The sequence below is a fragment of the Pagrus pagrus genome, assembly GCF_965226575.1.
Source record: "Pagrus pagrus genome assembly, chromosome: 2".
Taxonomy (NCBI): domain Eukaryota; kingdom Metazoa; phylum Chordata; class Actinopteri; order Spariformes; family Sparidae; genus Pagrus; species Pagrus pagrus.
The window spans coordinates 11,970,801-11,984,522 of record NC_140186.1 but is presented as its reverse complement, the minus strand read 5'-3'; the positions used below and the strand labels follow the sequence as shown (position 1 = coordinate 11,984,522).

The window sequence follows — 13,722 nt, the reverse complement described above, 5'->3', positions numbered from 1 at the left end:
TACCATGTGAATATATGTTTGTTTTTTTATCAATTATGTATGTAAAACTGTGATCCTACATTTTCACTGAAGTTACATATTAGAAATTCTTTAATTAATGTACTTTTACGGGAATCAGCTCAGTATCAGTTTTGATACCCATATATACATTAAAGTAAATATACGTATAATTGCCTTTTACCTGTTCTTTTGATAGGTTACTTCAGTACATTTGATATCAGATATTTTAAAATTTCTTCAAGTACTATTCATATGGACAGCTTTCACTTTTACCAAAGTAGTATGTCCATTCGATATCTATACTTTTACTTAAGTATGTCTTTTGGGTACTTTTTACAACACTGGTAGTAATTCAAACGCAGTAGTAAATTAGAAATAACAATGCATAGCAAAAATACTCCATAACTGGTAAATTCTACTTCAGGTGCAGCAAAATGTATTAAAAGTGTCAAAAAGAAAAGTAGCCAATAAACAATAGGCTGTCACTTTTGTCACTGATATATTATTATATATACGAATATATACGAATATTTCTGATATAAATAGCAGTTAACTTGTCCGTTTTGGGGTCTTCACTGTTGGGCAGTTTAATCTGTACAAATGCATTTTATAAACATATCATATGTGTTGTATATTAAATCCTAATCCGAAAACTGTAAAAATTACAATATTTCTGTCTACAATGTAGTATATGAAAGTATAAAGAAACAAAACAAACATGAAAACACAAAAGTACAAGTATCTCCAAACTGTACAAGAGTCAAAGCACAACAAAAACAACTTGCAGAACAAGAAAGGGAATCATTTGAGTATTAGGAGACTGATATAATTTAATGTTGTTTATCTATGGTTTTATTTTATCTGTATTGATTTCTTATTTTTGGTACTCAGCATTGGTCGATCAGAGTGGGAGCACTGTGTTTTCCATGTTATTGGTATTACTAACTTAAAGAGGGCATGACCTCGGTGTCCTCCCAACCCCATCTGCCTTTTGACTTGTCTAATGTTTGGGTTCACCATAGTTACACAGTTTACTCTAAGCATGTTGTCTGTATCTCTTTATTTTTGTGACTCACAGGGCCAAAGCACCGAGCCATGTTTCTCCACACCTGAAGAAAAATAAAACAAGCTGATTCACGTAGGCTCAGTAATTAAAGTAATTCTGTTGTTAAAGTGATGTTGGGAGTGAAGCAATACTATTATAAATTAAATTTAAGTCAGGCGATGATACAAACACCTGAGTCATAATAACACAAACAAATAAGGTATTTAAAAAAGACCCACTCCTTGTTTAAAGTATCACTGAGGGTCTTCAGGAAACATTTTCTGTCAGCGATGGAGCCAACAACGACAGCAGCTCTGATTTTTCTTCTGTGTTTACAGATACAAAACACAGGTAAGACGTGTTTCAGCCTTCATTCTTTAAGAAATGATTTGGAAAAGCTTATTGCATAGAGGAAAGATACATTTTCACTGGCTGTCATGATGCGAGGACTGTAGTCTGAGGGCCAAAGATAGAAGGTCTTGTATGTTGTACATTTTTTGAAGCCATCTAAAGCAAATTTGTGATTTGGGGCTTTATTTGACTTTACTATTCTTCACTAGGCTGATAACAGGATTATTCAGACTGATTGTAATAAATTCATATATTTAATGCTGTCTTTTGAAAAATTGATGATGATGACTTTATTTTTTATTTCTGGTCAACTTTTTCTAAGGGATGAGGTCATCAGACTCATGACCTCAAAGTTTCTAAAATCATAGCGATGGGGTTGCATTTAACAAACCTATGAAATAATGAAAAACAATACTTTGTCTTTTCTTCAAGGCGCCCTGCCTGTTAGGAATGACCGTGCCAACTATCAACATAAAGCTTCAGGAAATGAAAAACAAGGTAATGTGTGACAGAAATGAATTTCTTGGCACTACATGAGCTTCTCTTGTGGTTGAACTTTAATGCAGTATCATATGTGTATTTCTTATTTTGTAGGGACCTTTGTCAAAGAAAGTGTTGCTGCTCAGACAAGAAATGAAAACCTTCCATGTCAGATTTTTCCTGTCACTGATGCTCCTTCGATGGGAATCACCACCACTGCTCCACCTGTAATTTCCACCAGTAAACCACATCATCAGACTATTCCTCCTCCCACACCTACTGTCATACATCAGAAACCGCCTCCTCTTCCACCTAAAGTATTCTGCCAACCTACTGGTCCTTATTATATTCTCCCTCATGTGTTTGGACAAGGAGGTGGTCAACTTTTTCCACAACCACCTTGTGGAGCGTCTGGCTCCCTCCGACCTCCTCAGTGGTTTTTGGATCTTCTGAGAAGTAAACACCTCCCTGTAGGCACATTTCCACAAGGCAACATCAAACCAAAAGGAAATCAGAGAGGTTCCCTCTCAGCTGAAAGGCGTGATTCGACATCGAGTAAAATTTCATCTGAGGAGGATAGTGATAGTGACGGGGACTGATTCATGAGACTGCTTATATCCTTATCTTGTCTTTCAGTCTTAAAGGTGATCTTTCGAGCTTTCTTCATTTCATTTACTGTTACCAAAACACACTGTGTCAGACAGACATGTTGAGTGTATTTCCTTCCTCACAGAACATTTGTTAAGCCGACTTTTCTCCTCCTTATATATTAGTTTACAGTCTTCTTTTTCATTGCCTCTGTTGGTTAAGTTTGTTAGTGTGTTTCTTGCGGTGTTAGCACCGCCTGCAGATCAGTGGAATAATGTGAAACTATTGGCTGAAACGTGCAGCGTGTATCACATAAACACATCGCTCCATGGCATTTACAATGCTTGTTTAATTCCCAGTGAAGGTTTTTTTGTTTCAGTGCACTTCTATCATCATTTCTGGACAATAAAGCTTATTAACTGTAAAATATTCTGCCCCCAACTCTGGACATACTGTATATATCTTTGTCATGAGTGTTTGAGAACCATATTTGGGAGATAATTGCAAAAAATGAGTGTTTATGTACAGTACATACAGAGTTCTTTTCCTCCCTAATCGGCATCAAGTAGGCCCCAAAAATCAAGTATCTGTCCAGAGACTTCTTCAATACAACACGATGTTCACTTTGTAAATTATGGTCCCATTTAGAGTCAAATAAATGTGCATGAGCATGGCTATGATCGACAAGTCACTGGCACTGCGAGTCCTCGGGTTCTCAGTTAGATGATATCAGGATATCCTCAGCAATTCCAACCTCTCTTCCAAATATGTTCACATCTGGCTCCAAAAAACAAAGTTGGCGACAGCCATAATGCCAAACTCAAGGATTCAAAACGGTAGTCTACAAACCAATGGGCGAAGTCAAGATGGGTTTACACCTGGGAAGAACTCACTAAATATGGCAACAGGTAGGAACACGGGACAGGTACACACATTATCCTTCACTTCAACATTACATGGTCGTTTATTTCTCCACGGCGGAATAAATGCCATGAAATTTATAACCCAATAGATGACAGTAAAGCTCAACAGTGACAAAACATAGCAGATATGATGACACCTTGTCATAACCAGCAGGAGCAGCCGACACACAGCCGTAGTTGCTCAAACTTCAACTCGGGGACAGTGTTTTAATGAGAGACCTGGTACAATTACAAATATATCGAGACATATAAAATGGTCGCGTTTGTAGATTTGGATATCATTGAAGAGTGGCCTACGGGCCTTCCCAAAAGTCTGCGCTCTCCGAGTATCTCTCTAGTTTATACTTGTTTTAGCTTATTTTAATAGTTACATTATTTTTATACCGAGTAACCTGCAAATATGACAAACGGTATGAGTGGTGCTGATATCAGTAGTTTATTGTATGTTAAGTCCAACACATTCAAAATAGAAAGGAAAAAAGAAGAGAAAAAAAAACAAAACTAAAAAAACAAACAAAAAAAAAGATTCTCCACCTGCAACACTTTTGTACTAGCAACAAGTAAAGGGTAAACACAGTAAAATTAAGATGGCAGCCAACTGTTTACCACACCTGCTAAAGCCAAGAAGGTACTTCTATTTCCATTCAAAAAGGACTGGAATGATTCACAATGAGGATCCACTCATTTTCAACCACAGAAAAATAAACTTACATGTTTTTTTTTTTCAATGTGGATCCTTTAAAGTTTGGAAAAAAGGGTTGGTCGTTGAAACCCTCAGTGAAAAAAGAAGAACTATCCAACCCTAAATTTATATGCTCAAACATTTTCACCACCACTACAATGTAAAAGCACAGATTGGTCTGAAAGCATGATGGCTCTTCTTCACCACTCTCTTCAATTGACCATTGCTGTAAAAAGTGTGATTGCAGTCAAGTGCCCATGTTAAGCAATTACCTGACAAATAAACATTCGGGGTAGAGGCACCCATAAGAGCTGTCTGTTAAAAACACTCCAAGACCAAAAGAGCAGTATTTTTTCTGTAATATTAGGTCAAAGGCTGATGGTAACAAATGAAGAGTCTCTCTACTGAAAACTACTCTCACGTCTGAAAATATTTCTTCTCACCTACATGGGGGAGTAGCTGAGCATCACTGTGGAAAACTAAATTAAATTTGCCATGTCCGAGCATTAAATCAAATATTATTTCATGCGGATTACAAGATGAGCACTAATATTTTCTTGTATCATCGCCAGATGAGAAATTTGGAAAGAGGCTTGTGTTCAAACTGACAGATTGTCCCAGAAATGTTGGGAATAGTGCAATACCACCAGACAAGGAAGACCTCATAAGAATATTTGTCCAGAAAAATGCTACATCAATTTCACTTCCCATTTCAGTGCAAGATAACAAAAAATAAAAAATAAAAAAAAGGTTAACATCTCATGTTTATGTTTTCCTTTCCAGCTGAAAGCAAAAGGTCTTCCCTCCCTACCGATTGGTAAAAAGAAAACACGCCAGAGGACAAGGAGGAGACAACAAGTATGGCATTCAGACTCGCCTTGAATGGAAAAATAAATGAATATAAGCACAATGAATAATCAGCATATGAAAATACAAATGCATAAACAGCTAGAAAAGTGAGAACAATTATTTGCTAGTCTGCAGGCTGGAACTACGGCCAGCCCACCCGCACAGATCATTACAAAATTGTTGCTGAGAAAAGAACAGTCTGACAACTTCTGAGTCCGGGGATTAACCCGAGTGCTGCCATGAGTCAAAAATGACGGTCAGACTGAAAAGAAAGAATAAACAGTATCTGAATCACATTGTGAGACTTTCCAAACTGAAATCACGGTTGTGCAGAGCTGACATGTTCAACCAAGGACCAAGCACTCCACTGTCACCATCTTTAATGTACCTTTTGTTTTTTCTTTTGGGAGTAGTTCTTCAGATGCACGTCTTAACCATTTAACATCGAACAGAACTTGAGGCACCTATTGTCTCTACAAAACCCAGAACAGACACAATACAAAACAAATGTACAAAACTCACAACAGATCATCTTAGGTAGTAAAACAGTATGGAAAAAAGAAATGCACCTGAAAAACCTAAAATCCTGTGAATACTGCAATTTCTTTCTTTTGTATCTGCTCCCAGAAGACAATAGTTCAAAATGAGCAGCTCTGCATTGGGAGGCGGCGAGCTCCGAACCGCTTTAGTAAGACTGGAAAAGGTGAAATAGAAGGCACCATCATGCTCTTATCAAGTCGAGAGAGAAATTAAATTATACACAGAAAACCAAACATACAGTAAACTATGATTTTTGCTGTACATTTATTCTGTTACTCTGCACTTAAGACAGGAAGGGAGGGAAGAGGGGAGGGAGGCGTCGTCCATCCCGGTTTTTGCGGTCTAGCTGGCAGGGAAAAACATGAAGAAAATCAAACTTTGAAAAAGAAAAACAGAGCGAGCAGCCATCGTTACCACCACTCTTCTATTGTTCAACTTTGTTTCTTGTTTATCCTTTGTCCCCCCACTCATTTGGTGAAAGTCCAGGATTTGAGCTTTTTCTTAATGTGATTTATAAATGAGGAAAAATATAATGTAGATTTGCTTGTCATCTTGTCCATCCAGCAGTAATTGAAGCGTAGTTTTGGGTCAAAAGTGAGAAAAGTACATTGGTCACAGCAGACAGGCTGTAAGCGAGGCCTGCCCCGTTAAGTCGTATCGCTTTGAGACAAAACACGTCTCTCCAGCTGCGTTCCGAGCGTGGATGTCAATGTAATACGACAAAAGTACCCATTAGTGCATATTGATGAGTGCATTATGCAATTTTGAAGCAGTGGTCTCTCAAAAGGAAAAAAGTAAAAGGCAAGCTTTTCCCCTGGAACTGCACAAATTTTGCATCTCACTCTTCCAACAGTAACGGGCAGAAAACTACCATATAAAATGTGCAATAGAGGGATTTCGTGAAGCAGCGCCCCAGTTAAGTCAAGGCATATAATCTCTTTTCCAAATGATGGGCTGTACTGTCGTAGTTAAAAGTCTTATCAGTCCCTCCTAATGTGGCAGATTACTCCTGGTTGGTTTGCCTTTTTTCACGAATTTACAAATTAAAGTTTGTGACTTCTTGAGATACCCGAAAAGGATGCTCAGCTCACAACTAATAAGCGAAATTTTTTTGTTTGCTTATTCTGTTTTGTCTATTTCACAAACAAATGGTTGACAGGCTGTGTCACATTCCAAAGCAAAGAGGGAACAAAAAATAAAAAATAAAACAAAAAACAAATATATACGTTTATACATGAAGATTTCTTTTCGTTAACGAGAACGGTTGAAGATGAAGAACACGGTACTACTTCCACACTGCAGGTGGTGCTCTTCTCAGCGACGCTGGGTCGTGAAGCGACCCTCTCCCTGGCCTCCAGAGCCGCGTCCGGAGCCCATGCCAGGTTTGGGGGCCATGCCGCCTCGAGGTGGTGGTCCCCTCCCGTCGCGTTCACGCATCATTCCGCTTCCCACGATGCCTCGCGAACCTCCGGGGCCTCTATCGTTGCGCCTCATGTCCCGACGCTCATCTCCTCCACCGCGGGTCTCTCGTTCACGCACCGCCCTCGTCTTCTTCTCCTCCACATTCAGACGCACCTCGCCTCGGAACATGATGGGCTGCAGGGAGAAAAGCAATGTCACTACGGAAGAAACCAGGACTGAATATTTCCCCCGATCCATTTCACAACCCACATCATTCACTGGTTTGCACACAAGTTTGTTGATCTGTTCCAGACTATGTAAGCACTGTTCTGTGTCACATCGGTCTGACCTGACAAGTTCGGTGTCCCTGCCAGTGAAACAATTTTTATCTCTGAGGTTGTGTACAGACCGACTCCAGCCCTGTATGAAAAAATGCAGCCCCCTCGTTCATTTGAGTGAGGCCAGTCTGGTGTTGCAGTTGGGGTGCCAACACAGGCAATAAAGGTTTGTAACGTCGTACAGCAAGTTGCATTGTTCAGTCCCATGCATGCAAGCACACCATCCTGGTGGATTACTTTGTAACATCAGTGAAGTTTTTCTACCGTTTACCTCGAGCTCATTGGAACAAAAGATGCACTGATTGCTGTTGTGTTACATTTCCAGAGTTGTAAAATCCTGTCAAAGTATTATAAGCCTCCAAACTAGGAGGACAAGGATCTGTTACTCAAACTGGATTTTCTTGTCTCAGAATACCTGAAGTGACACGTGTACGGCTGCACATCCAGTTATAGATAAATGTCGTGCAAATGCTGATTACATCAGAGTGAAAAATATTTAAGTTAAAAAAAACTTCGTTTTACAGTCTCATCTACTGTTTTTGGGGAAAGTTTGTCTCATCTTGCCATTTGTTGAGCCTTCAAACTGCACTTCTTGGTTCATATTTTATTTCATCTGCACCTGTTGCAACACGGCAACGCAGCTCATTGTATCTTTTGTTTTTTAACTCGATGTTAGTCTGAACACAGCCTCAGGTATCCATTTACAAACTTGATTTGTTACTGACATGACAATGGGAAACAAACACATCGGTATATTTATAATGGCATAAACATGACTGTGTGGAGTTTATGACAAATGTGTCAGATTCAGGGTCTGACTAATTGTAGAAATGTGTGTCACCAAACCATCACCAAAAGAATGAAAGTGGGTAATGAAAATGTCAATACATGCCCCGTCTACCTTGGCCCCCAGGATTTTTTGCACAGGTTCAGAGTCGTCAAAGACCACGAATCCAAAGTTGGGCAGCTTCCCACCAACGCCCTTGGTGTTGATCCGTAGCTCCACAACGTTTCCATATGCTGCACGAATAAAAAGACATTATTTAATTTAATATTTGTATTCACCCCATGCATGATTTTTGCAGGACGTGGAGTAAGTGTTGCTTTTCAAAGAAACATACTCATGAAGAACTCTTTGAGCTCGCTCTCATCGATGTCATGTGGGAGGTTGCCAACAAAAAGCTGGTGGCTGTCTGGATAGCGAGGATTTCGCCTGCTGTCCATGTCACCAGACTCAGAATCTCCCCTGCCACCTGCACGTCAGAACAACAGGCAGAAAAACACCAGATCAGCTCACATGAATCATCTGCATCACAGTCCAACACAGTAAAATTCTGGCATGATGAACGTCAATCTTATGCAACAAGTAAGAAGATAATGACTGAATGTTGCTGGTCAGTTATCAAAGAATGATCGTGTTTACCTTTGTTAACAAAACTCAAGTGTGGTTTTCCTGTTTGTGACTCCGAAGATGCAACACCATCTAATAGTGACAGAGACATGCAAGACGTCAGAATAAACAAAACAAAAGAAGGTAAGAAATCTTTATTCTGGGGAATGAGTGTTGGCATTACCAGGTCTGGGACCCCGAGGAGTGAATGCCGGTCTGTCGCGTGTGCGCTGGTCTCTGGGCCGAAGAGGTGCTGTCTGTGTCTCCGGCTTGGCTTCAGCTCTGGGCTGTGAGGTGGAGGAGTGTGACACAAAAAATGAGCCAGACATCCTTTTTATTAATGCTATTTACTCAGTGCTCCAGAGACTAGTTTAAGTGACCTCGCCTGATCTGGTTATTATTTAATTTCAAGTCTCTCAAGTCACTCTGCTGCTTTAACTTAACCATTTTTAGTTGTTTTTTCCCCCCCAACTTTTCAACGAGACCTTATGTTAGACTATATATAAAGAAATCGAATGTTTTAGTCTGAGTGGCAACACAACATTTTAATATGATCTATGCATGCAATGTAATAAAGTACTTGTTTTTTGGTATTTAATTCACTTGTTTAAGTGAAAACAGACATGACTATCTGGTTATTTTCATTTATTTTAATTAAGCTAATGCTCTCTTATTATTTTTTAACCCTAACCCATCTAAACTGCTGTACAAATAATCCATTTAAAGTCTGAGGAAGTCTTGAAATAATTAGATTCAATGGAATAAAGTATGTGAGCATCAACATGCTTACACAAAGTCCTTGCAAAAGGAAATACCTTCTTCCAGACATAATTAAATAAAGACTGTCAACACAACAAACCTATTCAGAAAACCCACCCCTGCCTGATAGACCTGGACAGTGAATTTTCTTTATTAAGGGCTTTTTATTTCTACTGGGACTCGTTGGAAACTCTGCTACTCTTACTAAACACAACACAACTGAAGAGGCATTGGACAAAATTAACCAGTCAGAGAGTGCCCTTCACACAAACCTCTAAATCTACTGCTGCTGGTAACAACTGTCTGGTCTTCATGAACATTGTGGTAGACTCTTATATAGTGACACATTTCTAGTGTAATCTTATTATCAGAAAAGTCAAATTTCTTTAATGCAAATCTCATATCCAGTGGTAGTTGGTTACCTGTGAGCTTGGAGCTTTAACAACATGGGGTGAGATTCCAGAGGAGGCGACTGTGCCAGAAGGAGGCAGGTTTTTACTGGTCACCGAGGCCCATGAGAAAGTCTGTAAAATATTGAATAATAATGAACTCTGTGTGAGAGCAAATCTTCAAGTTGCACCGACGTCTTTTCCTTAAAAAAGTGTTATGTTAGCATACTTGATAGATCAAAACAAAGGGCACAAAGGAGAGAAACTGAGTCAGGAGATTGCGCCCCTCATAATCAAATACAAGAGAAGTACACAGCAGAGACACATCAGTCTTACCTTGGGGGGCTCCTGGGTGTTAGGTGGAGACTCCACAGGGACCGGTGAAGGTGCCTTCTCCTCCATCTCTTCAAGAACCTTCTCATCTGCTTCAGGCTTTACCTCCTCTACTTTGGGCTCTGGTTCAGGCTCTGGCTCGGGTTCTTGGGCTGGCTCCTCCATGGGCTCCTCTACTCCATTACTACAGAGCATAAAACAGCAGGCCATCACTTCCACAGAAGTTTAAAAGGAAAAATCATTCATGATTTATTTTTTATTTTTTTAAAAGGACAAAACACACTAATATATAAAGCTGAGGTTAAGATGAAGTTTTAGCATACGTGACAGGGTGAGGTTCGTAGTAGGTGGTGCTGTTGGGGCTTTCCTGAAGTGGCTCAGGGGAAGGCTGCCTCTCCTCTGGCTCCTCTTCAACTTCCTCCTCTGATTCTAAGTGAGAAAAAGACAATAAACAAATTGAGAGGTTATTTCCCCTAGCAGCCCCACCGTTTACCACGAAAACATAACCTAAAAACTTGCATTTTAAAATAATATTTTTGGACATTTGTGAACATCTTACCCTCATCAAGCTCAGCCTCAGAGTCTCCAAAAACCTCGTCCTCATAACGGAAGATGTCATTGTGGACGTAGAACTTGTTTGCCACTGAACCCTAAGAAGATTTGTCATGCAAACAAAGAAAATTCAGCACTCAAGAATCATTAGTTACTGTTGTTATCACTCAAACATAATGTCTGTTAACAGTACTGTAAGGTGGAGGTACTCACCTCTGGAGCAAGCACAAAAGTTTGCATGAACTTCCTCATGGGCTGACCATTGTTGGAAAGTTCTCCAAGGACCTGCACCACCACTCCGTCGCTCAGTGTGGCGTGGGCATCCACATGCCTGATCTTTGTGTGGCATTCACTAAACTGCAGGGACATAACCTTCTTGTGGATTTCCTAAAGGATGCAGACACAAGAAAATAACCATTTAATTGATTATGATCACAATTTTTCATGCTACTGAGGACTGGATCCTTCAACTACCAACACAAAACAGATCATACCATTGAAAAAAAACATATTTGTACTTCCAGCAAACTTTTGATGACATGTTACAAAACTTAAATTGGAAAATCTCTTTCCCATTTGCTTCAATTTGTTGCCAGTTAACCTAAATCTGAGGTCAGCCAGTGTGTGATTTACTTTCACTTTCATTTCTCAGCTTTGCCTTGAAAGCAGGGTAATAATTTCATATCTGACACCATTTTGGTCAAACTCAAAACAACAGAAATACTGACACATGGAAGCATGAGGCATCAAGTTTTATACAATGTAAGAACCACGTCAACAATGTTTCCTCCTATGTTTATTCCTTCCCCGAACGCTGTCAATGATAAATTTTGTGCCATGTTCGATTTAGTTAAAATGATTACTTCTTCATCAGCACTGTAAATATTACCAGACACCTACTTCACAGTATTTTCAATGTGAATCTTCATTATTGATCCATAACACTTACCGCTTGCCCATACACTGCTTCTGCCAGCTTTCCACTTGCGTCAAGTCCTCCATGAACATAGGAAGAGTTCCTCCCATAAAACCTGAGTGGCACAAGAATTTGGCGGTTAATTAAACAGAGTGTTACAAACACCTACACATTATGACTGTAATGCGTAACATTTGGGTAATTACCTGTGCAGGAAATCTGGTGCCTTGTTTAAGAGTGTGTAATACTGCCTCACAAACTCCCGCCCTACAAGCAGGGGACTTGGCTTCTCCATCACCATTTCTTTGGTAAACAATATTAAGTGCTGGAAGAATAAGATAAACATAGATTTAATTGTAAACATTTATCTAAAAGAAGGAGTTAACATACATGAATACACCGATAGTCAGTTGGCAATTTATTAAGTAAGCTTAACTAAAAAAAAATAAAAATCTTGGATGGTTGGATTTGTTGTGCAACTTCTGTGTTCGGCTGCATTTATTTAGGTTAGACACACCTAATGAATCAGTAACAGGAGAAGGTGACTGAATTGTTTGAAGTCTTGACATTATAAGGAAGTCCACATTGGTACACATTAACCTTTACTGTGCTTCAGGTAAACAACACAGATGTGTCTGAGCAGGAAGTACACGAAGTACACGCAAAATCTGAATCAGTCTGATGGACCCTTTCGCCAGGACAACGTTTCACTTTCTTTGTCTCTTGAGGCCAATGTTTTCTCTGACCCACATCAATCCCATGGCAGAAGCACGACAGCTGACTGTTTAGCTAGCTGGCTAACACACAAGCTAACATGCAACTGCGCCATCACGTTCATCCAATGAGACAAAGAGGGAAACCGGCAGAAGATAAAAAGGGAAGCGAGTGGTGCAGGTGTTCAATTTAGGCAGCTGAGAAAACTAACTTAACTACAATTAAATCCTTCCCTTAAAAGTATCAACCACATACATGTGTTACACACATCTGTGCGTCCCTTTGTAGATAAGTGGCCTACTGTACGAGTTGGGCCTTTCATCTCTATGCTAACAACATTTTGCCAGTTCTCACATTTGTCGCAGGTTCATTAGCCATGTATCTTGACAGATTGAGTATTTGCATCATGTTTTCCCATTCTAGTCATCTCAGGAGCACTGTACGACTACAGTTTCACCTAAGTCAACATTATATATGCTGTAAAAACAACAGAAGGAATATTAATTGGAAACTACCGGCCTCCCCGCTGTCATCTTCAATGGCTAACGCTAGCCCGGCATACAGGAAAGCAACGCCAAGCTTGCGACATGGTTAGTTAGCTAGCTAACACTAGCTCTGGCTAACTTGTGGCGTCGTCGTTTTTCCTTCAGCCGGTGGTCATTTTAGCAACGTGCGGGAGGAGCATATTTCATGATTAAACAGAGGTGTTTCGGTAAACACAGAAATACGGACAACTGTCAGTATTTTACTTTGCTTTGAGTTCAGACGGACAGCTCTCAAGCTGATACCAAACGAGGAAAACCACGAAGCCGACATAACGTTGAGCTAGTGATAGCCAATGTAGTGCACGGATAAAGTGTGTCCATGTTTCCCCAATGGGGGTCCGAAATTGACAGCACCAACTACTATTATACAATTGATTGTACCGCAATCGTTACACACTGCAGGCAATATGAACCCTTTCTCAAACTTTAAAACAAATTACTCCCAACTTGCACTGTCTAACAGCATTCAATGAAACAACTTCAGTGCTATGCTAGCTCAAAGAAAACAAAGGAAGCCAGATTTGACAAATTTAGTTGATGCGCATCATTTTTTTGCCTGCATAGCTAAAATGGGCTATTTGTACAGTAGCGACACACCAAGCTGGCAACTTTGAATGGTTACTGTCTGTCTATCGCGTTGTCGTGGTTTTCACTAGACAATGCGGCTAACGGTTAGCTAGCTTGGTACGTACTACGTTAGCTTGTCAGTCGTTTGATAGCTAACTTAGCTTGGAGGATGGCTAACTTACCTTATGAAAGACCTATCTATGTAGACAGAATTATTTGTAATAAATAACTACGAGTTGGCGACTGCAAACTGTTCTGAAATACAAAGTATTCCAGGTGTGTATTATAATATCCCCCACGCTCTACTATCTAATAGTTTATGATCTCTGCTGTACCAGAGATTGAAAATTTAAAGTGATA

General features: G+C 39.8%; 1 protein-coding gene across 1 annotated transcript; it reads right to left on the bottom strand.

Annotated features, from left to right (window-relative positions):
- Nucleotides 1-3,800: 3,800 nt before the first annotated feature.
- Nucleotides 3,801-13,722, bottom strand: g3bp2a (G3BP stress granule assembly factor 2a). Its single transcript, XM_084381684.1, has 13 exons — nucleotides 13,545-13,722; nucleotides 11,743-11,861; nucleotides 11,570-11,651; nucleotides 10,834-11,007; nucleotides 10,628-10,718; nucleotides 10,392-10,497; nucleotides 10,072-10,252; nucleotides 9,769-9,870; nucleotides 8,772-8,874; nucleotides 8,621-8,680; nucleotides 8,319-8,450; nucleotides 8,099-8,217; nucleotides 3,801-7,054 (listed from the first exon to the last, which is right to left on the bottom strand). Exons 2-13 carry the CDS (start codon nucleotides 11,835-11,837, stop codon nucleotides 6,773-6,775), a joined length of 1,527 nt encoding a protein of 508 aa, XP_084237810.1. The 5' UTR covers nucleotides 11,838-11,861; nucleotides 13,545-13,722; the 3' UTR covers nucleotides 3,801-6,772.